Source organism: Erythrolamprus reginae, chromosome 3 (assembly GCF_031021105.1).
Source record: "Erythrolamprus reginae isolate rEryReg1 chromosome 3, rEryReg1.hap1, whole genome shotgun sequence".
Taxonomy (NCBI): domain Eukaryota; kingdom Metazoa; phylum Chordata; class Lepidosauria; order Squamata; family Dipsadidae; genus Erythrolamprus; species Erythrolamprus reginae.
Genome location: NC_091952.1, coordinates 174649782 through 174676713, shown reverse-complemented (window position 1 = coordinate 174676713; position 26932 = coordinate 174649782). Strand labels below are relative to the sequence as shown.

Below are 26932 nucleotides of genomic sequence, written 5' to 3'. Positions count from 1 at the left end.
GCGCACCAGTAACAGTCCCCAGATTGCACAATTTGTGGAAGACCGCTCCAGTGCCAGACCTGTGGGCACGGCCATCTTTTTTCCCTCAATTTTTCATATATTTTGCTCCGTGCATATGCACAGAAGCAAATTCTCACAAGGGGACATGCACGCATGCAAGATTTCAGTGATTTTTTGCTTCTGCGCATGTGCAGAAGTAAAAAAACCCACCCAAATCTCTCTCGCACGCGTTTCCTCTCATGAGATTTCAGCGCATTTTTATGTCCTGTGCATGCACAGAAGCAAAAATACACTGGGAATGTGCATGCATAGTGGGTACATGCGCAAAAGACAACCAGAGATGTGCACGCAGCACACCATTAGCGGCGATAATAGCAATCCGCCCCTGGGTTGTAAGCAGGGGTGGGCTACTGCCCGGACAGTGGGGGACGCAGTTGAGTAGTGAAAATGGAGCTCCACTTCAGAACACACAATTTGCACTGAAAGATGTTGAAAGAAAATGCATAAGACACGCCCACCGTGTGGTAGTAAAAAATTTTGGTAGCCCTTGACTGGTTGTAAGTGTGAAAAACAGTCATAAGTAACTTTTTTTCAGGCCCGTTGTAACTTTGAACAGTCACTAAATGAACTGTTGTAAATTGAGGACTGCCTGCATATTGTTTTATTATTGTTGTGAGTCACCCCGAATCTGCGGAGAGGGGCGGCATACAAATCTAATCAATCAATAAATAAAATCAATAAATAAATTTAGTAAAAAGTCTTAGGTTAGAATCAGTAGCAGGGTGGAGGCCTGCAGATTTTAACTGCATCTGGAAACAATACATGGATACTTCTGATGTTTTAACTATTGATTTCAGCTATTTGAGGTTCAAGGTCATACTAGATGCCATGTTAATTGTATGGAAGCAATTAGCATCCATTGAAAACATGAAATGGTTGTGGGATTTTGTTTATCCCCTGGGAATCGTATTTTCATGAGGTATTCAGGTATTGAGCTCCCTGGCACTTTATAGGTAAATATTTATTTGCCCAGTTTTAGTTACTGCCAAAATGTGATTTTACACGGAGTGTTTTCTTACTAATTCTTTCTTTTCAGCTGTTCAAAAGATTTCTCCAAAGAAACCCAGATATTATCACATCACCTTGTAACGTACCCTTCTCACAAGTTATTCATCATTCTGTCGCATTTATTACATTTCTTGGACCTGCCTGGAAGCCTGTTGTTTTAATACTAGTTATGAAAATCCCCTCACAGTAAAATAAATGAATCAAACACGGAAAGGGAGAGAAAAAAATAGGCATCTTATCCTGTGTAAACATTTCCCCTGAAGCAGAAACATGCATCATTTAAGATTGTTTAGGTGCGGCTGCACCAAATAATTAAAAACGGAGCCCAGTTATGGTTTAAATCTAATTTTTATGGTGGCGAACACCTGCTTTCAAAATATTACTTTAAGGATGAGAGGAAATATTTGCCAAAGGGGAAGAATACAGTAACTGCTAATGTGAGAATTCAGCCAGCAGTTTCTCTTCTGAGTCTTCGTGCTCCCTCTGCTGTTTGTGAGGAGCAATTTTCCATCCTTGTATAGTGGCGGTGGGCACATAACAGTGAGGCTTACTACAGTGAAAACTGACATCGGTGTAACTGAGATGCTGTTGCTTAGGGGTAAAATGCATGCTACACTTTGTATCATTTAGATGATTATGCAGAAATGCAAGAAATCTCTACGACTAGGGTGTGCATGGGGCAAACACCCCTCAGAAATCCATGGCTTTGCCATAGCAATTCCAATTGTCTTTAAAGCTATACACTTTGGTCCAGGAAATTGTGTGTGTTGGGGGGGGGGGAATTAAACCATTTTATTTCATGTTTGGTTAGAATGATAGTACGTGCGTGTGAGTGATCAGAAACAAAGGAGGACACAGAAGCACCTTTCGACTGTGGCGAGGAGGACTCCCTGTCCTATTTGGACAGGGAGTCACTGCTCACAGTCGCTCATGCCCTCATCACCTCGAGGTTCGATTACTGCAATGCTCTCTACATGGGGCTACCTCTGAAAAATGTTTGGAAACTTCAGATCGTGCAGAATGCGGCCGTGAGAGCCATCATGGGGCTTCCTAGATTCGCCCCCGTTTCTGCAACACTCTGTGGCCTGCATTGGCTGCCGATCAGTTTCCAGTCACAATTCAAAGTGTTGGTTATGACATTTAAAGCCCTGCATGGCATTGGACCAGAGTACCTCTGGAATTGCCTGCTACCGCACGAATCCCAGCGACTGATAAGGTCCCACAGAGTTGGCCTTCTCCGGGACCCGTTGACCAAACAATGTCGTTTGGCGGGCCCCAGGGGAAGAGCCTTCTCTGTGGCAGCTCCGGCACTCTGGAATCAACTCCCCCCAGAGATTAGAACTGCCCCCACACTCCTTGTCTTTCGTAAATTACTCAAGACCCATCTATACAGCCAGGCATGGGGGAGTTGAGACACCTTTCCCCCAGGATTTTTTATATTTATGTTTGGATGTGTATATGTTGTTTGCTTTTTAAAATATGATAGGGTTTTATGTGCTTTTTAATATTAGATTTGTTTTTGCTGGAATATTGTTTTTATTATTGTTGTGAGCCGCCCCGAGTCTTTGGAGAGGGGCGGCATACAAATCTAATAAATTGAATTGAATTGAAGCACCTAGTTTGCATGAGAAGGATACACACAGAGACAATGAAATGACAATCATAAAAACTATTTCAACCTTTGGTTTAATGTAAAGCCCTTCTTGAAGCTAATATAAATAGCCCTCAAAAGATCCTGATAGTAAGTGTGATCGTGCAATCAAAACCCCTCCCCTTTATGATACATCAGCATCAAGAGCCATGATGGGGCAATGGTTAGAATGCAATATTGTAGGCTGACTGCCCGCTGCCAAGAGTTCAATTCTGACCAGCTCAAGGTTGACTCAGCCTTTCATTGGGTCAGTAAACTGAAGGCCCAGATTGTTGGGGAGGCAACATGATGGCTCTGAAAAACCACTTAGAGAGGCCTGAAAATCATTAATGAATCACTAATGATATTTACTGACCTCTTCACATCCTGGACATAAACTGTTTCGACTCCTACCCTCAAAACGTCACTACAGAGCACTGCACACCAAGACAATTAGAACTCCATCACTCTGCTAAATAAATAATTCCCTCAACACTGTCAAACTATTTATTTAGTCTGCACTACTATAACTACTAGTTTTTTCTCATCATTCCTGTCACCCATTTATTCCTACTTATGACTATATGACTACAACTTGTTGCTTGTATCCTTAAGATTTTTATTAATATTGATTGTTTCTTCATTGCTTATTTGACCCCTATGGCAATGATTAAGTGTTGTACCTCATGATTCTTGACAAATGTATATTTTCTTTTATGTACACTGAGAGCATATCCACCAAAGACAAATTCCTTGTGTGTCCAATCACACTTGGCCAATAGAGAATTCTATTCTATTCTATTCATATAAGTGCTATTGCTATCACACGAAGGGGGCAAGTTAGATTCCATTCTTAACTCTATTTGCCCTCTCTCTTGGGGTATTGCTTTTGGTACATCTGATTATATGTTATTCCTAGGTTAAGTCACTAAAATACAGATTGTTTTTGTTATCTACATTTCCTGGGTTCTTTCATCAGCGTTCTGTCAAATAAAATGGTTCTCCATAGTACTCCATACTCTAAACTCAGTTTCTTATTTAGTGGTGGCCTAGACCAGGGCTTGGCAAAGTTGGGTCTTCTATGACATGTGGACTTCAACTCGCAGAATTCCAGAGCTAGCATGAATTCTTGAAGTTGAAGTCCACAAGTCACAGAAGAGCCGACTTTGCCTACCCGTAACCTAGACCAACCTGCGTTCCTCTAATATATTGGGGGGAAATGTTATAAAATTCTTAGAAGATACTGGCTTAGAATTCTGAGAATTGTCATACTTGAACATCTAGAATGCAACAGGATAGAGAAACATATTGTGTTTCTCCATTCTTTTGCATTCTAGATGTTTTGTATCATTGTATGGCAATGATACAAAATCTTGCCTTGGTAAGATTTGATTATGTAACATTTCAAAATGTTAAAGACAAAGACTTTGATGAGAGAGAACTAAATTATATTTGTTGATACATGACTTATTTTGCTGCAATGCAATGGATATTATACTGAGTAATTGTGGGTTCACATTTTGCTAGGCAATCACAATGAAAGGAAACTTTTCATTTGCTACTGTCATTCACAAAGTTAATGAACTCACTTCCCTTTCTCTACAGGACGATACCCACAACAAAACAAAGGCACTTACATCCGCGTTCCTTTGGTTCAAGAGCTGGAAAATGACAAATGGGGTGCTAAGATCACCCACAGGGCCAACACTTCTGTGGCCCTGAATATTATGCCAGCTGCAGATTGCATTGTGGGGAAATTCCGCATGTATGTTGCAGTGCTGACTCCAATGGGCATCCTCCGAACAAGACGAAACCTAGACACCGATACTTACATATTGTTCAATCCCTGGTGTAAAGGTAAGGCATATACAATGTGTATATGATCATGACAATAGCAACCACATATTAAGCGCAACTGCATTATAATTTATTCCACCACCCCCTTAATCTGACTTTCTAAATAGAGGCAATTGAGAAGTCCAGATAGTTTGTCTCCTTCTGCAGTTTCTTGATGTTCATCATTGACTTGCGTTACCAGAAACCTGTGTAGTTTACAGGTAGCCACACTAATGGCTGCTATTAGACAACTATTCTCCAGTCCCCTGCCACTTAATGTGGAAGCTAAAATCTAATTATTAGAGGATGCCAAGTTAACTAAGTTTGCATCTAAATAGATGGAAACAAGTAGATATTACACCTATATAAGAAATATAAGTAGAATATTATCTAAAAGGCAGATAAGTTCACAATCTGTTCTGTCGAGCTCTCTGGTAGAATCCTCCCAAAAATGCACAGATACAATTTCGAACACACACGTTTGAAAATTCAAAACAATGTTCTTTATACCGAAAAATGCAAATAAACAAAGCACTCTTTTTGTATAGCAAAGAGCACTTGTCTCCAAACCAATTGGTAATTTGTACAAGTCCCTTATCAGTTCTGTGATACTTAGCTTGCAGCTGTGAGGTAATTCACAGTCCTTCTTCTTTCACAAAGTGAAACACACTTGGCTCTGGTTTAGTTTCAAAGCGGGGGAAAATCAGCACACAAAGGTCAAAGTCAGCAAAGCAGGCACGAAACATACCGATCAGATAATCCTCCACAATGGCCAAACCCACAGGCTGCTATTTATAGCAGCCTCACTAATTACCACAGCCCCACCCAACCAGAGGTGGCCTCATTTTCTTTGATAATAATATCTCAGTTGTTGTTGCCTATGCATCGCTCTCCGCATGCATGGCTGTATCATTAACTCTTGTTCCGAATCCAAGGAGGAGCTAGATCTCTTTCTGAGCTGTCTGCCATACTCTCCTCCTCCCTGTCACTCATGTCTTCTTGGTCAGAGGAGCCTTCATCATTAGATTCCACCGGGAGCAAAACAGGCCTGCGGCATGTGGATGTCTCCCCCACATCCACAGTCCTTGGGGCAGGGGCTGGGCCGGAGCTAACCACAACACCATGGAAGCTAAAATCTAATTATTAGAGGATGCCAAGTTAACTGAGTTTGCATCTAAATAGATGGAAACAGGTAGATATTACACCTATATAAGAAATATAAGTAGAATATTATCTAAAATGCAGATAACTTCACACTCTGAAGACATTTTCTCCACCCTAGGGCTGCCTTCGTTCATCATTTTGAAATGGATGTTATCAAGGAAACTCTAATCTTGTTTTCAGATAAATATAATTCAATTAATGAGAAAGAAAGAGAATGACAGAGACAGAACACAATCTCCTGGCCATATTGAATCATCCCTCTGACAGGAGCAAATAGATTATGATTCCAAATGCATCACATTTAAAGCTTTCAATTAAAAAGGAAACATAGATAGAGGGAGGATTGTGGAGGGAAGGTTTAATATTTGCCTCCACCACCGCAATGTATATGGAGAAAGTTTCCTCAGGATTGTGCTGGAATTTTCATTCACCACACAATGGATTCCCAGTATATATTTTTTATTTATACATGCATTCTGCCATTCTTTGAACGGCTGCCTTGCTTTACATATTTAAGCATCCATCATTAAAAAACCCTGCTATGTGGAAATTATCTACCTATCATCATTTCTTTAAAAAAAGAAACTTAAGATGCCTGATTTTGGGATGCATTCAGCGCAATAATAAAAAAAAAATTCTCCAAAGGACATATGAAGTTTTTTGGAAAAAAACTGAAGGAATTATGGCACAATACCAGTCAGGTCCCACTTGTAAACATATAAAGAGGTGTTTAGCTCATGATATTCTGAAATGACAAACCCAGGAACTTTGGCTCTGCTGATAGTTCCCTCTAAGCTGAGCAGTGAGCAATCGCTCACTTAAAAATCATCATCAACTCAGAGTTTTCCAAACCTGCCCAGAAGCCGAGAGGGAAAGAGTGAGAGGGAAGGAGAGAGAGAGGAAGAGAGGAAGAGAGAGAAACAGATAGAAAAAAGAGAGGAAGGAAAAGAGAAAGAAAAAGAATGGGAGTAAGGAAGAGAGAAAGAAAATCAAAATCTAGTTTGAAACTAGCTCAACTATTTAAGTGGCATTTTGATATTGATAGAGTAGCCCTATTATGAGCTCACTGTTATAGACACACAGTACAGTATTTTATTTTGAAATTCTCTGAGGCAAAATTTATTTATTTGTTTGTTTGTTTGTTTGTTTGTTTGTTTATTTATTTATTTTTATTTATTTTATTTTTTATTTATTTATTTATTTATTTATTTATTTTTATTTTTATTTATTTATTTATTTTTATTTATTTATTTATTTTTATTTATTATTTATTTATTCATTTTTATTTATTTATTTTTATTTATTTATTTATTTATTTATTATTTATTTATTTATTTATTTATTAATTAATTATCTATTTATTTATTTATTTATTTATTTATTTATTTATTTATTTATTTATTTATTTATTTATTTATTTATTTATTTATTTATTTATTTATTTATTTATTTATTTCTGTGCCGCCCAATCCCGAAGGGACTGCCGCTCAGACACTATACTTTTCCGCCCCCCCAAAAAAAAAAATTAGAGGGAACACTGGTTCTTAATGTAGATTTCTATAGGACTAGTGAGTTTCCTTAATATTTGTAAGATATTGTAAGATATTCCCTGCAAAATCCAAAAATGTAATTTAGGTAATATGGATTGGGTTAATTCATTAAAAATGCAGGTCCAGAGGGGTTCTCCAGCATCTTCAGCCTAAACCAGAAAGCGCTGTCTATTATAAAATGTTCCTCCTTGCCTCTCAATCTTCACATGAAATAAGTGGCTATTTAAAAGTCTACCTTCTATGTTGAAAGGGACCATGTTCATGCCTGTCACAATGTGCAACTCTTCCGAAACAGGTTAATCCTTTAAATCTTTTTTATGTAGAATTGCTTACAATTACAATTACGAAGTTTCAAGATAATTCTTTGATCTGCGGTGTGGGCGCTTAATGCTCTCACAGCTCTCAGACATTTCAGCTTAATAACCCAGAATCATAAAGTGCCTGATAAGAGGTGACAATTTAATCATGCTTTACAGCTCTTGCTCAAAATAGTTGAGAGTTATGATCCTTCTTTTCTTTTTTAAAAAAAATTTGGAGCATGCTTCATTTCCAGTTGCAGAGAATTGTGTGATGAGAAAATATATTATGTGCTGTGATAGATGAAGGAACGGCTGCCTTTTCTTCTGTCATTCAGCTGTATTAAATTCCAATATTTATTCCTAGCAAAGTACATGTGTTAACCTGTTTTTATAAACAAAAATCTGATGCAGAGGATGCGGTGTTTATGGATGAAGAAGATGAAAGGAAAGAGTATGTCCTGAATGACCTTGGGGTTATTTTCTATGGGGACCCTGAAAATACACGGTCAAGAAGCTGGAACTATGGTCAGGTAAATCCTTTTGAAATAAATGAAGAATAGTTTTTTTTACTAAATGCTGCACTCTTTGAATGCTACACTCCTAGCAAATAGAGTGATCCTGTTAAAACCTGATTTACTCCTGCTTAGTCAAATACACCTACGGCTAGGCAAATGAGTGGAGTGGTGGAATTCAAATTTTTTAACACCTGGTTGTGTGGGTGTGGCTTGGTGGTTAGGAGACTGGTTGGGTGTGCTGAGTGGTCGGTGTCATGTGATTGGGTGGGCGTGGTCAGCATGACATCACTTACGTAAAGGGGTGCCTTGCCTAGCCTCTCCTTGCCTCAAAGTCTCAACAAGATACAATATCCCTGTCTATTTATTTACTCCTACTACTACTCCGGAACATTCAAAATGCACTATTTAATCCTATGTATATATGCCATATGTGTACATACATATTACATAGTGTTGTGGTTGGCTCTGGCCCAGCTCCTGCCCCAAGGAATATGGAGGTGGATGTGGGGGAAACATCCACATGCCACAGGCCTGTTTTGGTCCCGATAGAATCTCCTGACGAAGGCTCCTCTGACGAAGGAAGCGTGACTAGCAGGGAAGGGGGGAGTTTGGCAGACAGCCCAGGAGGAGATCAATCATCCTTATCATCCCTGGATTCTGAACAAGAACTTATGACAGACCCATGCATGCGTAGAACTACTGAAGGATTATTACAGGAGATAAGTGAGGCCACCTGTGGTTGGGTGGGGCTGCTGTAATTAGTGCTACAGATAAAAAGAACAGCGTGCTGGTTTAGCCTCGTGGAAGTTTATCTGATTCATAGTTCGTCAAGATCGTGGTTTTGCTGTTTCCCTGTTCAAGACTGTGTGTGGACTTCCTGGACTTTGGAATTTGGACTCAATTTCCCAGTTATTGGGTGAGAAATTGGATTGCATTTAACCTGTGCCTTGTGTGTACCAGAAAATCCCTTTGACATTTAAAAAGGGAGTTTGTTCTGCTTTTCTGTTGATAAAGACTTTTGGTTTTCCTTCTATCATGTGGTGTGTGTCTTTCTGGACTAATTACTGTGTAATTACGGGTGGTTGGGACACCCCGGCAGAACACATAGTATAGATTGTGTATAGGCAAACAAAAAGATACATGATTTACTATATATACTGTATTTGTATGTACACACACACACCACTAAAATTATATTTATAATATTCTAATTATATTCTAAAAATATACACATTCAACCTCACTTACTGCATTTGGAAAAACAGAGGTGAGTTCCTCCCAGTTCAGACCAGTTCACACGAATCAGTAGATGTCATGGAACGGGTTCTGCCGGTGCTGGTCTTTTTTGGGGGGGAGGGATTTTTTTTTTTAAAAAAGTTCCCCTTCCCCCCCCCCTGCTCATGTGCAGAAGCTGACATTCTGGCACTGCACATGCATCGCCATCTTGATTTCAGCTTTTGGGGGCATTTTTTAAACAAATTCAGCGCTGCACATGTGCGCATGCAAAATTTTAACAACCAATTCACACGAACTGGCCGGAACCGGCTGAATCTTGCCAATGAGTGAGAGTATATGGCTGACTGCCTTGTAATACGTAACAGAATTAATCAAAGGAATAAAAGTTTGAAAGGCCTGAGCCCGTATCTCAGCTTGCTCCAGATCGATGATGTGTATATGTGTGTTTATGTTATATTTATCACCCACTTTTTTTCCAACAACTAAAAACGGCATGTACAACATATCCATCCATCATTTCCTCCTCCCTGCAGCAACCACACTGTGAAGTAGGTTGAACTGAGTGTCTAGTCTTAAATCAACCAGTGAGTTGAGGATGATCCAACTAAGAGTGGACTAAAGCCTGTTTTTGGCCTGTTTTTTAAGACTTAGCCACAACCATCACACCACATTGTTTGTAAAAACAATCACCATCTTCTTATATGGGTTTTATCACAGATTTTAATTCTGATTTATCTATGAGGCACATGACTATGATATAATACATAAATAAACATCTAACGGTAATTATAAAAGGTATTCAGCAGCTTCCAGCTCTTTTGAAGAGGCAATTTGGCATGATTAGCTAATTGAATCAAACATTCAATGGGGCCCAATTTCTTCAGACTAGGTTTCCATTACCTACTGTTATATTCTAATTTAAGATTAATGAGTAACTATCATCAATGAAAGAAGAAAAGCTCTTTGGAAGATAACTAGATGTAGAGGACATCTCTAGACGCAGTCAGACCAGCAAGTTCAGGCAATACTGTAGTGATGGACCCAGTGATGGGCTCCTACAGGTATGGTCAGATACGCAGAACTGATAGAAACATTTTGGTCAGGTATACAGAACCAGTAGAAAAAAAATGATTTTTTTTTCTTTTTTTTCCCTTCTGGGCTCTCGGTATGTTTTTCCTATAGCAGAAAAAGAGGTTGAATGTGTATAATTTTAGAAGAGCTGTGTGCGCACGTGTATGTGTACATACACATACAGTTTATATAGTAGATAATGTGTATTTTTGTGTGCCTGAGTGTAATATGTATATACACATATGGCACATATACACAGAATTAAATAGTATATTTTGGATGTTCAGTAATAGTAAATAGATAGGGAAATTGTATCTCTTTGAGGCGCGGAGAGGCCAGGCACCCTAACCCTAACCCTAACCATTGACATGAGTGATGTCAAGTTGGACACCTTTAAGCCAGTCACATGACCTTTAAGCCACCTCTCAGTGACATGACCATCAAGCCACTCCCACCTGGTCATGTGGCCAGCAAGCCACACCTACAAAATAAGCTATGCCCACAGTGCGGTAGTAAAATATTTTGCAGCCCTTCACTGGGTGGAGCCCAATCCTCTCTATGTAGGATAATTTGATAATAATTTGGTCTCTAAGCAGAACTTCATCATTGTGACTCCTATCTCCTTTATTATCTTAATTACAAGAAGTTCAGTCAGAGAAATAATTAATTTCTGACACACACACACACACACACACATATATATGTTGTTGTTGTTGCTGTTTGCTGAATTTGAAAATTAAGGGAGACTAGGATAGATCTATTTTGGCCTTATTTTGGCCTCATCAGCTAGCCATACCCTCACTGGGACTTGAACCTGCAACCTTTGCCTTGTAAGGCAGAGAATTATCCTCTAGGCTACAGTATCCAATCCCTTCAGCTCTGCACCAGGGAAGGGTTACATATTTTTGTGTCGAATCACCCTGGTATATTGAAGGAACATCACAGCTCCTTTTTTGCCTCTTGGCGCAACCCAGGGCCATTTCCAAGGCAGTTAATTTTATTGATAGCCGATAATTCTATCTATATGTGTTGTTGTTGTTGTTGTTTTTGTTTTTGCTGAATTTGAAAATTAAGGGAGACTAGGATAGATCTATTTCGGCCTTATTTTGGCCTCATCAGCTAGCCATACCCTCACTGGGACTTGAACCTGCAACCTTTTACCTTGTAAGGCAGAGAATTAACTTCTAGGCTACAGTATCCAATCCCTTCAGCTCTGTACCAGGGAACGGTTACATATGTTTGTGTCGAATCACCCTGTGTATTGAAGGAACATCACATATATATATCACATGTTTTTTGCTGAAATTTTAAAATTAAGGGAGACTAGGATGGCACCATTTCGGCCTTGTTCTAGCCTCATCAGCTACCCACACCCTTACTGGGATTTGATCCGGCAGCTTCTGCCTTGTAAGGCAGAGAATTAACAGCTGAGTCACCAGACCTGATCCCTTCAGCTCTGTACCAGGGAAGGGTTATATGTTTTTTATGTCGGATCACCCTGGTATATTGAAGGAATTGGTACCCAATATACATATAGGGTACCAATTGTTATTGGTACCCTAAGTACAACAATATCCACATGGCAACTGGATCCCATTCCAGAATTTCCAGAAAATGCAGGGTAGAGGCATTCAAATGTATAAGCCATCAGCCCTCTATATTAGCTGACACTTGTATCACCTTCGATTTAATCCTGTATAAAGCACAGTGTGATCCCTCTCAAGGTTCTGGATTAGAGGGTCAAAATCATGGAAAGGTTTCTGGCCTCTAGAAAAGAGTGGCTTTCATATAACTGTGTAGTATAAATGTTTTCCTAAGGATAAAGCAGGTTTCAGTAGTATCTCTCAATTCTTGGAGCAGACATAAAGTTTATTGACTAATCTGTCAAAGGCAGGACAACCTGCTCTCTATAGTGCTAGATCTTCTTATTTGCTTCATTTCCACCCTGTTTAGATTATATTTCAGCTCATTCATTTAACCACAGCCTCAATACACTGGTTTAGTAATAAGACAATTGGTCTTTGATGATTAGCTAATGAAATATAGAACTTGAGGGAGAACAATATTGGCTTATTTATGATGCCCATCAGCAATGATCTCTGTCAGCAGTTTCCTATAGATTATAGATGATAGCAGTCTCAGTGATAAAAGCCTTGCGGAATACCATACATCAACTGCCAGAGGGCCAAGCTAGAATTACCAGTGACGACCCATTCACTTCATTCTGGTTAGAAAATGGAATCACTCAGTAGACAGATCTAACCCCTGCAAGCTGTTCGAACAGGCTAACAGGATTAAATCATTTGTTACACAAAAGCCATGGCAAGGTCAGAAAGTATTGAGAAGGAAGACTCTTTGCCAAGTTCCTCAATGCTAATCATTGACAAAAATGGCTACAGCGAGAATGAAAAGGTTTATTCATTCATTCATTCATTCATTCATTCATTCATTCATTTTGTCCAATACAAAATACACATTGAAGAGAATAGATATGTAGTAATATAAATGAAGAAAAGGAGAGAAGAAAAGATATAAAAGTATAGGAGATCATATATGAAAGGAAGAAAAGATAAATCAGATAAGGAGAGACAATTGGACAGGGGACGGAAGGCACACTGGTGCACTTATGCACGCCCCTTACTGACCTCTTAGGAACCTGGAGAGGTCAATCGTGGATAGTCTAAGGGAAAAATGTTGGGGGTTAGGGGTTGACACTACTGAGTCCGGTAATGAGTTCCACGCTTCAACAACTCCGTTGCTGAAGTCATATTTTTTGCAGTCTAGTTTGGAGCGGTTAATATTAAGTTTGAATCTGTTGTTTGCTCTTGTGTTGTTGTGGTTGAAGCTGAAGTAGTCATTGACAGGTAGAACGTTGCAGCATATGATCTTGTGGGCAATACTTAGATTGTGTTTTAGGCGTTGTAGTTCTAAGTTTTCTAGACCTAGGATTGATAGTCTGCTTTCGTAGGGTATTCTGTTTCGAGTGGAGGAGTGAAGGGCTCTTCTGGTGAAGTATCTTTGGACATTTGCAAGGGTGTTGATGTCCGAGATGTGGTATGGGTTCCAGACAGATGAAAGGTTCAGAAAAGGATTTCTCATCTAGACACCTATTATTCTGCTTCTACACATTCAGTCAATTTTTTGGAACTGGTCCAAATAACATCTGTCCTGATTGCAGCCAACTCTATTTTGCTGATTGATCCCCACACAAAATTGCACAAGTTCATTCATTCATTTATCGATCTAGTCCAACAAGATGTTCCGCTTTCGCATAACACCCTCTTTGGTCCATCCCATCACCCAAGGTGTTCTGGTTTCTGGTAGAAATTTAGCAATTACAAATAACTCTTATTAAATGCATTATTTCATGAATAAAGAAACTCCATTTTATTCTCTGCTCTTCCGGAATTGAAACACATTTCATACAGGCACTTATCTCTTGGTCCGTTATCTTCCTTAATTGCATTTCTCACATTCCTTCTCCTTCTCCACTTAACAAGATTTATTTTCCTAACAGCATGATTTCTAAAACAGCAGCCCTGACTGTTAATCAACACAGAATACTTTTGCTTACTTGGGAACGGCACGGAAAAACGTCCTCCATATTTCTCTTTGGCACCGTTGAAACTCCACCCTTCTTCCCCACTGACCCCATGATGTGCCAAATACATCACTACAGTATTTAACCCATTCCTCCCCTTAATATCTTTTTCCAGACACCTGTTCTCTACATTTTTGGGCCCTTCTGAATTTAGGGTTTACCCAGCGAGCGTCTGATTCTTCCTCACTAGATCCTTGACTCATAGCCCCATCCTGTGGCTGGCCTCCCACCTGTTCTACTACCTGTAACCCCGGGCCCACTACTAATTCATAAATACTATCTGTATCAGAGTCCTCAATTCCTTCATCATCCTCCAACTGACTAGGAGTATGTACAACACAAGGTAACAATTTGGGCTCCTATATTTTCATTAATGAAATATGGCATTTATTTTACCACCATGAAAAAGGGCTGATTGGTCACATTTAGTAGAATCTAGACTAGATCATTTTCTAAATCATCTCCATATCAAGGACATTTCAATAGTGAAAGGGAGATCAAACTGCTGCAGTCAACCATTGCTTGCAAAGATAATAAAACCCATAAAATAAAACTGGTATCTTATTTATCTCTTCTTCTCTCTTTCTAGAATCCAACAATCTAGAATCTAGTTCTCTTGAAATATAGATTGTCCATGTCTTATTAGATACTGAATATGAATTTTTAGGAAATTGTAGAAAATGTATTTACATTTTTTGTATTTTTTATATTTAGGTGTATTATTCTTATTTTTTCTTTTTCTGTTTTAGACTAGATTAGTCTTTCTTTTTAAATTACATATAATTTAGTTGTTCGATTTATGATTTGCTGTACAAATGTAAATTTATGTATATACATTATACAAATGATAAGTTAAGACTACAAGGTATAGGGAGAAATAAGAATGATATTGTAGGGACTGACTAGAAAGCATTAACCTGGAACAAATGATGAAACATTTATACAAGCAAGCTACAGCAGTAAATCTCCCTCCCTCCCCCACTATTTTGACATCTGCTGGAAGTCTAACTCAACTAAAAACGGAACATTCAATAAATGTTTTGATTCGTCTTGCTGTCAAGTCTATATCTCAGATGGTGGGAGAAGGTCAAAAAGTACTATTGTCCTCCTGAAGCCTGACCATCAGGGAAGAATTGGTTGACAATGAATGTTGCTAGAAGCACTGGGGGATACTGGCACTTTGGGATTTGATGGCAAGAGCTGTGAAAATGAAATGTAATTTGTATTTTGGAGTCTAGCAGACTGATTTCAAAAACCTCAGATGAAAGTTGGATAGGATCTGATGTCTAAAAATCAAAAAAGGAAAGCAAAATAAAGTGAGACTGGAGTAACAGAAAACTGAAGTATAGACCCACCCATGGTTTTGGGGAGTGAGTTTGGAAAGTGATATTCAGTTCTGTTTTGAATATCTTTAAAATTTTTAAAACTCGCATCATGGACACAAACTGTTTCAACTCTTAACCTCAAAACGTTGCTACAGAGCACTGCACACTAAGACAACTAGACACAAGAGCAGTTTTCCCCCCAAATGCCATCACTCTACTAAACAAATAATTCCCTCAACACTGTAAAACTTTTCACTAAGTCTGCACTTCTATTTTTACTAGTTTTTTCTCATCATTCTTATCATCCTTTTCCTCCCTCTTAGGACTGTGTGATTGTAACTTGTTGCTTGTATCCTAAGATTTTTATTAATATTAATTGTTTCTTCATTTCTTATTTGACCCCTATGACAATCATTAAGTGCTGTACCACATGATTCTTGGCAAATGTAACTTTTTCTTTTATGTACGCTGAGAGCATATGCACCAAGACAAATTCCTTGTGTCCAATCACACTTGGCCAATAAAAAATTCTCTTCTCTTCTATTCTATCCTGATCCATCATCTTTGATCTTAGCTCTGATTACTGTGATTACTAACATTTTTCAGTTTTGATTAGTAGCTTCTTGTACCTGGTTGTTAACTCCCCTCTGCTCAATATCTATGGAGATTCCCAGTTATCCAGGTCCCAAAGGTGTTTTTTTTCAAGAGGCAACTGGACTGAAGAAGCTTCTTGGATGAGAAGTGAAACATCTTCACTGAAAAACCAGAAAGTCCAGTTGCCAGTTGAAAAGTCACCTTTGGGATCCCCTCTGTTCATTTTCTTTCACTAACATGGTGTATAGTATGCAGAACCTCTTTAATTCCATCAGATTCTATGCAGATTCTATACTATGCAGAGTCACTACCTTAGGAATTTGGGAATTAAATTAGTTTCTTGAGGTAAAACAATATTTTTGCTAAGATTTTTGTCATCAGATTGAAATAGCGTTCAATCAGTCTTCAGAAAGAATTTTGCAGATTCTATACTATTCAGAACCTTTTCAATTCCATCAGATTCTTTCTTAACTTGGTGTAAGTGGAATTGGAAACTAAAGAGTAACCACATCTTGTCAATGAATCCAAAGGTCAGTGGTCCAAATGAAACAATGGAAGCCAACCCAGAATTGAAAAGTACTATGTACAACAACTTGAGAAGCTGTTTTCTATTGAGCAGACAAGTTGCTCCAGGTAGCCCAATCTAGTAATATGTTGTATTGGAATACTACATTACATGTTTAGGAGCTAAGAGTTACAAACCAGCCCAACTATAAAGTTCTTAGCCCCTCCACCGCCTTAAAAGCAAAATTCTCTCTGAAGCCATATTGAAAGAGGATAGGGCATGATGACAAAAATCTTAGCAAAAAGTACTATGGACATGAGATAAAATAATACCTCAAGAAACTAATTTAATTCCCAAATTCCTAAGATAGTGACTCTTTTGGTTTCTTTTTCATGGTTCCTGTTCTGCCGGTGTGTCCCAACCGCCCGTAATTACAGGGTAATTAGTCCAAACAGAAACACACCACACGATAAAAGGAAAACAAAAGGTTTTTATCAACAGAAAAGCAGAAACAACTCCCTTTTTAAACGTCAAAGGTATTTTCTGGTACACACAAGGCACAGGTTAAATGCAATTCAATTTCTCACCCAGTAACTGGGAAATTGAGTCCAATTCCAAAGTCCAGAAATTCCACACACAGTCTTGAACAGGGAAACACCAAACCATGATCTTGACAAAGCTATGAATCAGATAAACTTCCATGAAGCTAAACCAGCACACTGCTCTTTTTATCTGTAGCACTAATTACAGCAGCTCCACCCAACCACAGGTGGCCTCACTTATCTCCTGTAATAATCCTTCAGTTTTTCTCTCCTATGCATCACTCTATGCATGTGTTGGTCCGTCATAAGTTCTTGTTCAGAATCCAGGGATGATAAGGATGATTGATCTCCTCCTGGGCTGTCTGCCAAACTCCCCTCTTCCCTGTCACTCACACTTCCTTCATCAGAGGAGACTTCATCAGCAGATTCTATCGGAAGCAAAACAGCCCTGTGGCATGTGGATGTTTCCCCCACATCCACCTCCACATTCCTTGGGGCAGGAGCTGGGCCGGAGCTAACCACAACAGTTCCCATCTGGACTAGTCTGGAAATCTTTAGCTGATATAGGAAAAATATTTAGATGGTTAAGATGTAAATCTCTCTCTAGCTCTGGGCATACCTTTACACCAAGAAGAGTAAACATAATGAAGATAAAGCCTTTATCAAGTCAATTTTATTTTTATAATAATATGGTGTTGTGAAATGTACACTATATATTATTTTTATATAGTGCCATTTTACATACAGTATTGACTAAAAATTCTTCACACTCTAATGTTTAGATAATTTAGACCTATGGAGATAAAAATATATAGAGAGAAATTTAATACTAACAGAAAGGTCAGTATTAATTATGATCTAATATATCATTGTTAATTAACATATGATTATTTAGCTTTTTCATCCAGAATTTAATATAATATTTTAAAAGTAGACATGTCCCTGTAATTAACTTGGGGAAAATATGGCTTTTTCCCAAATTTCTTAGTCTAGTCTACAACTTTGAAATTTCACATTTATGGCCCAACTTAGATTCTTTAACAACAACAAAGCCATTTTCAAGAGCTTCTTCAACATCTGGCAAAAAAAGTATGGTTACATGAAATGCAGCGACTGAAAGAGACAAATATAGGTGATGAAAAAACAGATACTGCAATCACCCAAACCTTCAAGGAAAGATCAGCTAAACCCAATCATATCAGACAGTGAGGCATGTTGTTGTTTTTAAAAAAAGAACCAACAGAGCTGCTTGACTTCTTAGAAGCAAGAAAGGCAAAGAAGTGTAGGTTCTGCTATTAAAAGTAAAAATTTAACAAAGAGAAACTGGAATAATATATTTTTGAGTTTCTGGAAAGAACCGTGTTTTTTGCAATTAGCTGCTTTAATTACAAACTAAACATTTTTATGATTGAGATATGGTTCAGAAATTATCTTGGACAACGCCACTACCATATCATCTTAGTTGTTACCCTTCAATAAACACTACATATGTACTGCAACAGGCAGGCCTTGGGATTAGAATAGGGAGCTGTAAATTCTTCAAAGTGTTTAAAAATACAGTGCAACCTGGAAACAAGATACTGCCAGATACAGGTGTCGTCTTGATGGATCATTGGTTTCTAAAGGACAATACTCTAACTTATATTCTCTTCTATTTATGTGACACAACTAAGTTGATAATGTAGGAAGATTAATGCTTATAAAACGCACTTGGCAATATCTGGGCATCAAATCCATGTTTATTGACTAAACTTACATAATTGATGTGATGACTAGAACTTACACAATCAGACTTCAGCTCTGAAAATAAAATAAAAAAGGGATCTGATGGAGCAACTTCTTGTATATGAATACTCATGCATAATAAAGGAATTTATCATTAAAGTTATATGGGGTGGGGTTTTTTTTGCTTTCGTAGGCAGGTGATTTCGACATTTAAAATGGATCTGTATGTTCAATAGTGAAAACACCATTAGTATGAGTATTACTGTCCACCCTCTCTAAAGTATGATTTCCAGTGAATTTACAGAATTCTTTCTTCAGAATTTACAAGAGTACACCATTGAGATATGTGAGTCAGCCTTAAGGATAAACATCCAGCTTTTGAAGATATTTCTGGGAGCATCTCCTTTGGGACTAAGCTTCATATTATGAGGTTATAACTCATTATTTAGTAATGATATTCTGTTTTGTATCAAAAGAAGAAGAATTTTAAAAAACCCTATGGATGACATAGGCAAAGAAATGACCAATTATAAACACATCTTCTCCTACCTGGGTGCAAGTGTACTAAATGTGTATGCTTAAAGGAAAACTTCAAAACTGGTTAGGATTCAGCCTGTAAGGGAAATATCACTACCTCATTTGTTTATCGCTACATAGAACAGCTTGTAATTGAAGTCATGTGCCTTTAGTGCCATCTCTGTTATTGTCTTCCAACAGACAAGTGTCATTTTTTTGGTTGCTATGCAATTTCTTCTGAGCAAATTGAACCGTACCATAGGGCAGGTTCTTCCATAATGAATTCTGTTCTATTTAGGCACTTCTGCCTAAATTTATTTATTCCTGACATTATTGTCATCGAGTCCCAGAATTAAAGTCATTTTTTTCCAGAGTTCATTTTCAAAGCTAACAGTAATACAATTCTTATGAAAATGATTTATAGCTATGGATATGTTAACATATATCTGTCTTGCACAAGTCCCTGTTCAACCACCACATTCACTGAGTGACTTTGAGAAGTTGTTTTTTCTTGCCCTAACAGGTTGAGGGCGAGAAAAGTCAACCATATACACCATTTTGGGTTCCAGATTAATAAATGTTGATATTTGAATATTGCTCTAGGCTCTAGTTTCATGCTCCATGAAAAACCTAGAAGATCAACATAAAATAAGAATCTACTGTGGTTTCATTTATATGTGTACATATGGTTTAAAAGAAGAAGTTTTCAATCTTTTGAGAGCCATGTGCAACATGAAACCTATCTTTAAAAGTTAAAATATAATGTTTCCAACTTTACAATAGAATCTGTTTACCAGTGCAAACATCACCATTATGTGTGATATGCAAATTTGGTCATGTTTCAACATACGTCAACTAAGTCCAGAATTATTCCCCTTAGTGATTTTTTGGAGATGATGTAAAATTTACTGGAAAATTATCAGTGTACTGTAAAAATTCATTGGTTTTCTATTTTGATAAGAGTTAAGTTACTAGTATTATTTGGTAAGTTCATGCCTTTGTATTAATATAATCAATAGAGAAACAAATTGTAAAGGACAAAGAGTTTTGGTACACAGTCGAGGCAGACAATAATTCAATGTGATGTGGGTGAATCGCAATTGTCTTCAGGATTGTCTACTTCTTTTATAATCTAGCCATGAAGAATGCCAAAAAATGGAGTTTTATCTAATGGTGCATTATGGTTTTCCAGAACAAGTCAACTTCAAATAATGGCTCATAAAACTGATTTGTTTAAACTACAAATATTTTAAATGATTCAGGATTCAGTTACATAGTAAACTGTGGTTAATTAAGAGAATCAGTTTGATCTATTGATTAAGGCATTAGGCTAGAAAGTGGGAGACATGAATTCAGGTCCTGCCTTAGCCATGAAAGCCAGCTAAGGGACTTTGGGCCAATCATTCTCTCTCAGCCCAACTCAACTCATGGGGTTGTTGTTGTGAGGAAAATTCGTTGTTGTGAGCCGCCCCGAGTCTTCGGAGAGGGGCGGCATACAAATCTAATAAATCTAATAAATTATTATTATTATTATTATTATTATTATTATTATTATTATTATTATTATTATTAAAATAAGAGGAGGAAAGTTTGTCGGATGTGTTCACTGCCTTGATTTATTTGTAAAAATAATAAAGGTGAGATACAAATAAATAACTAAAATAATTGAAATTAATCTAATTTTTACAGCAATAATTTTGCAACAGATGCAACAATAGATATGGTAAAAATATTACTGTACTTGCTTATTCATGAAAGTATATTAAAAATGTCTAACCTATGTTCTTAAAAACTTGATACAGTAGTCCCTCGCTATACCGCGCTTCACCTACTGCGGCTTCACTTCATCGCAGGTTTCTGAGGAAGTCGATCGGCAGATTTAAACACCCGCTGAACTCGATCGGCAGGTTTTTCAAAAAAAAAATATCTAAAATTGTAAATACTGTATTTAAATACTGTATCTAAAATAAATACTGTGTGGGAAGGGTTTATAAACACTTAAAACAATGAAAACTTACCAAACAATTACAATATAAATACTTAAATAAGTACTATCAGTCGATAAATTCCCCATCGCGGATTTCACCTATCGCGGCCAGGTCTGGAACGTAACACCAGCGATAGGTGAGGGACTACTGTATAATTTTCTGTATTTTTTTTCCCCTGTATTGATTCAGCTGAAGTATACAGAAATATTGCATTCCCAATATAAAACTAAAACCTTGCTGAAGTCCTGTTTTTGTTTATTTTTCTATGCAAAATAAGTGATTCATCTATTCTCTATTTTTGTTTTTCTTTCTTTTGTATAGTTTGAAGAGGGTATTTTGGATGCTTGCCTATATTTGATGGACAGAGCACAACTGGACCTCAGTGGCCGAGGGAATCCTATCAAAATCAGCCGTGTTGGATCTGCTATGGTATGTAATAAGCATATACCTTGTGTAATATTTGGGTTGCATTTACATTTTTCTTTTTTTAAGAATAGAATAGAATTTTATTGGCCGCGTGTGATTGGATACACAAGGAATTTGTCTTGGTGCACATGCTCTCAGTGTACATAAAGAAAAGATAAATTCATCAAGAATAATACGGTACGATACTTAATGATAGTCTGGGTACATATAAGCAATGAAATCATATTGAGAACCTGTCAATATAAATTGTAAGTATACGAGACACAAAGTTACAGTCATACAGGAGATGGGTGATGGGAATGATGAGGGAAGGTTTGGCTATTTGCATCTAAAGTGTGTAATAGGGTTGATATTCCTGGAGGCGTCTGTAATATGGTAAATGATTTAGCTTTACTAGATAAATAGTCAAAGCAATGGAAACTGCAGTTTAATGTTTCCAAATGTACAATAATGCACTTGGGGAAAAGGAATCCTCAATCTGAGTACTGTATTGACAGTTCTGTGTTAGCAAAAAGAGAAGGATTTAGGGGTAGTGATTTCTGACAGTCTCAAAATGGGTGAGCACTGTGGTCAGGCGGTAGGAAAAGCAAGTAGAATGCTTGGCTGCATAGCTAGAGGTATAACAAGCAGGAAGAGGGAGATTGTGATCCCGCTATATAGAACGCTGGTGAGACCACATTTGGAATACTGTGTTCAGCTCTGGAGACCTCACCTACAAAAAGATATTGACAAAATTGAACAGGTCCAAAGACGGGCTACAAAAATGGTGGAAGGTCTTAAGCATAAAACGTATCAGGAAAGACTTCATGAACTCAATCTGTATAGTCTGGAGGACAGAAGGAAAAGGGGGGACCTGATCGAAACATTTAAATATGTCAAAAGGTTAAATAAGGTTCAGGAGGGAAGTGTTTTTAATAGGAAAGTGAACACAAGAACAATCTGAAGTTAGATGGGGGAAAGATCAAAAGCAACATGAGAAAATATTATTTTACTGAAAGAGTAGTAGATGCTTGGAACAAACTTCCAGCAGACATGGTTGGAAAATCCACAGTAACTGAATTTAAACATATATCTATGTTTCTATGAGAATGTTAATAGTAATGCAGGCTTAGGAAATAGTCCCCTTGTGAGATTTTGGCACGTTTTTGCTTCCTGTGCATGCACAGAAGCAAAACCCTGCGAGGGATGTGTGCATGGGTGTGCACAGGAGCATGTAATTGCTCGAATTAGCAGTATGCATGCACAATGCACTGGTATGCAGGTAAGTGGAACCCACCACTGGGCCTAGAACTTTAAAGGAAGATTCAAGGTAAAATTCTTTAAAATATCTACGTGGCAGAAAAAAATTATTCCATTTGCAGAAGCTAGAATACAGCTCGCCTGTATGGAACCCACATTGCATATCTGACATCAACACAATTGAGAGAGTCCAGAAATATTTCACAAGGAGAGTCCTTCATTCCTCTTCTCACAACAAAATACCTTACTCCACCATAGAAACATAGAAACATAGAAGACTGACGGCAGAAAAAGACCTCTTGGTCCATCTAGTCTGCCCTTTTACTATTTCCTGTATTTTATCTTAGGATGGATATATGTTTATCCCAGGCATGTTTAAATTCAGTTACTGTGGATTTCCCAACCACGTCTGCTGGAAGTTTGTTCCAAGGATCTACTACTCTTTCAGTAAAATAATATTTTCTCATGTTGCCTTTGATCTTTCCCCCAACTAACTTCAGATTGTGTCCCCTTGTTCTTGTGTTCACTTTCCAGACTTGAAATTCTTGGTTTAGACAACTTACAACTCCGTCATCTCCGTTCCGACTTAATTATAGTTCATAAAATCATATACCAAAATGTCCTACCTGTTAACGACTACATCACCTAAACCACAACAACACACGAGCACGGAATCAATTTAAACTAAATGTCAACTGCTCCAAACTTGACTGCAAAAAATACGACTTCAGCAATAGAGTAATCAATGCCTGGAATGCACTACCTGATTCTGTGGTTTCTACTCCTAACCCCAAAACCTTTGACCCCAGATTGTCTACAATTGACCTCTCCCACTTTCTAAGAGGTCTGTAAGGGGCGTGCATAAGTGCACCACTGTGCCTACCGTCCCTGTCCTATTGCCTTCTTTTGTTACTTTTTATCATTACTTATCTAATGTTTTATTTGTACAAATTACCACCCTATAATTGTTTGATAAAATAAATAAAATAAATAAAATAAATAAAATAAATAAAATAAATAAAATAAATAAAATAAATAAAATAAATAAAATAAATAAAATAAATAAAATAAATAAAATAAATAAAATAAATAAAATAAATAAAATAAATAAAATAAATAAAATAAATAAAATAAATAAAATAAATAAATAAAATAAAAATAAATAAATAAATAAATAAAATAAATAAAATAAATAAAATAAATAAAATAAATAAAATAAATAAAATAAATAAAATAAATAAAATAAATAAAATAAATAAAATAAATAAAATAAATATATTTCCATAGCTTGTTCTATAAACAGGAATAGTGAACTAATATCCCCACACTGGAAAAAAAAGAATTCTAGATATACTTAGATTTTATTTTTTTATTTTGCCCTGGGGCAGCACATCTCCATATGCAGAACATTTATTGAACCATGAATGGTTTGATTTTCCTACAGATTTATAAAAAATAATAAAAAAAAGTATCTTTCAGACAATTTTCTAAATTTCTTATTTTGCACCTGGTAGATGGAATACTATGAGATATTTTCAGCTGAGCATGAGTTAATAATTTAGTTCCCCACAATAGAAGACCCATTCATTGGAGCATAATAACTGCATCTTCCAGTAAAGCATATGTGCATGAAACCAATTAATACTAGAAAAAAAAGTTTTTTGCAGCAACTGTGAGTTGGTTCTGAAAATACCATGAAACACACTAAAACCCCTTCTTTATAGTCCAAATTAATCCCACACTAACCATGTCTTAGGAAATGATATCTACTGTGTTTGTTATTATTGTCAGGTAAAAACATGAAAGGAAGATCTAACCTTTTCCTCTGACGTTTCGATTCTGAAGCAAAGCCTTCTTCTGTTATTATTCTGGGCTGAGTGAACTAACAACACTTTGGGGAAGAGATTTTCATTGGGTTGATGGTGGAGAATGTTAAAACGTCTATTCCCGTGATCTACAACCTAAAGAATTGCTCCAGTTCATAGCATTGTTATTTAAACATGGACACAACTTCATTTTTTAAAAAAAATAAATTATTATTTACATATAAGTATATTAAACAAAGTATAACATGTCATCTGCCATAAAAACCAAAGTTAAAAACAAATAATATACTACTTACACAGTGCTAGTTGTATACAGTTATTTTTGACCATTTATTTAATAGATGCATATCCTGCTTTTATATGGGATAACACTTTTTACATCACATGCAATTTGTCATCCCATAACTAATATTAATTTTAAAAATCATTAAATGAGTTAGTAAAGTATTGCATTTTAGTATTGAATTTAGGTTATTAGTATCGTAGAAGATGACAGAAGAAAATATAATGAGTTTCATATGCCCCTGTGGTAATGTTAGCAGGGAGATAGTGTTTCCTAAAGAGCAGGGGTGGGTTCTAACTTTCCTCGCTGCCTGTTCGCTTCTTCCCATGCTGAAAAAAAGCATATGAAATAGGGCGACCATATGCGCAGTGTCTTGGCTTCTGCACATGCTCAGAAGAAAAAAGAAAAAGAAAAAAAGATGGATTCCAGAGGCGGAGCTTTGACATCACTGAACACATCCTTCCTGGAGTCCCCATTTCAGCCGGCCAGGAAGGACGTCTCAGTGAGGTCAAAGCTCTGCCCCTGGAATCTCCTCGTGGGATTCCCCACCTCCTTTTTCACCTCCCGACTGGCCGACAGCTCCCCGGCTGTTCAGGGAAGTGCCACCGCCCAGCTGTCACCTTCAGAAACAGCTGGGGCGCTTCTTGGCGATCTCCCAAACGCCAAACCTGGAAGTTCAGCAAAAGTTCGGGTTCGGGTTCGGGAGAGCGCTGGGAAGCGCCCCGGCTGTTCCGTAAGGTGACAGCTGGGCAGCGGTGCTTTCTGGCGCTCTCCCAAACCCGAACTTTTGCCGAACTTTTGCAAAAAATTCGGGTTTGGGTTTGGTATACCGAACTGCGCAAAGTTTGGTACGAACCCAAATTTTGCAGGTACGGTTCGCCCAACACTATATAACGCTGTAGTTAGTAATAAAGAGGTCCCCATTTTGAACCTTTATTAACATGATTTCAGCAAATACCCTTAGATAAGCTGTTATTTGTTATGCTCCATCTCTGTTCTCATAACTGCAACATCCTGTGATATAACAAAATTAATTCTTGTTATGTGAGAACGAACTGAAAATATCTGAAAAGTATCTTATGGGTGTGTCCATAAATAGTGTCACAAATATATTTTAGTCTGGAAAAAAAAAGTATAGATGATTAAAGATTTAATTCAGTTTTCCTCTTATCTTCCAAGTTTGTGACTTATTTCATTCATTCATTCATTCATTCATTCATTCATTCATTCATTCATTCATTTAATCAAATTTATAAGCCACCCTTCTCCAAGCGGACTCAGGGTGGCATACAACAATAAGAAAATACAATCATAAAAATACGATTTTAAAACCTTATTTTTAAACATTCATGCACCATTCATTCAGTGGTACTGGCAGGAGCAGAGTATAACGCTCAACAGTCCCAAGCCTATCTGCAAATCCGTTTTTAGGGCCTTTTGGAAGGCCACGAGGGTGGGGGCCATGCAAATCTCTGGGGGGAGTTGGTTCCAAAGGACTGGGGCTGCCACAGAGAAGGCTCTTCCCTGTGGCCCCGCCAGCTGACATTGTTTGGCTGACAAGACCTGGAGAAGGCCAACTCTGTGGGCTCTGGTCGGTCGCTGGGGCCTGATCCGTTGCTGGGACCTGATCGGTCACTGGGGTAGCAACATTGTAAATTTTGGAGTATATGACAAGTATTTGTAATATAAATATGCCACCTTGTCCTAGGTTGGTCTATTTTTCAAGACAGCTAAGGGTTTTTACCTAAACCCGTTTAGACCTATTAAATACTTATCTCGTCCAACTTCAGGGTTCACAGTATGTCGATTTTCTAATTAGAAACTAGTAGTTAATCCAGCCAAAAACCTTTTCAGTTAGAGTCATGATTTATTTGAAAAGAATGTAGCAGCTCAGTATTAACATAATTAAAAGCAAACGAGAAAGCATTAGAAAGCAAAGAAGCTTTTTCTGCATTACCTCCACTGATTTGGTTCAAATTGCTGGGAGGAAATG

At 37.4% G+C, this 26932-nt stretch overlaps 1 protein-coding gene across 3 annotated transcripts in view; it reads left to right on the top strand.

The window, feature by feature from the left end:
* Window positions 1-26932, top strand: part of F13A1 (coagulation factor XIII A chain) — a 178416-nt gene that overhangs the window by 73023 nt on the left and 78461 nt on the right. For all 3 annotated transcript variants that reach the window (XM_070747201.1, XM_070747200.1, XM_070747199.1), the window contains exons 4-6: window positions 4304-4555; window positions 7959-8077; window positions 21487-21594. In XM_070747201.1, the coding sequence (XP_070603302.1) occupies window positions 4304-4555; window positions 7959-8077; window positions 21487-21594 (479 nt within the window). The remainder of the gene's footprint in view (window positions 1-4303; window positions 4556-7958; window positions 8078-21486; window positions 21595-26932) is intronic.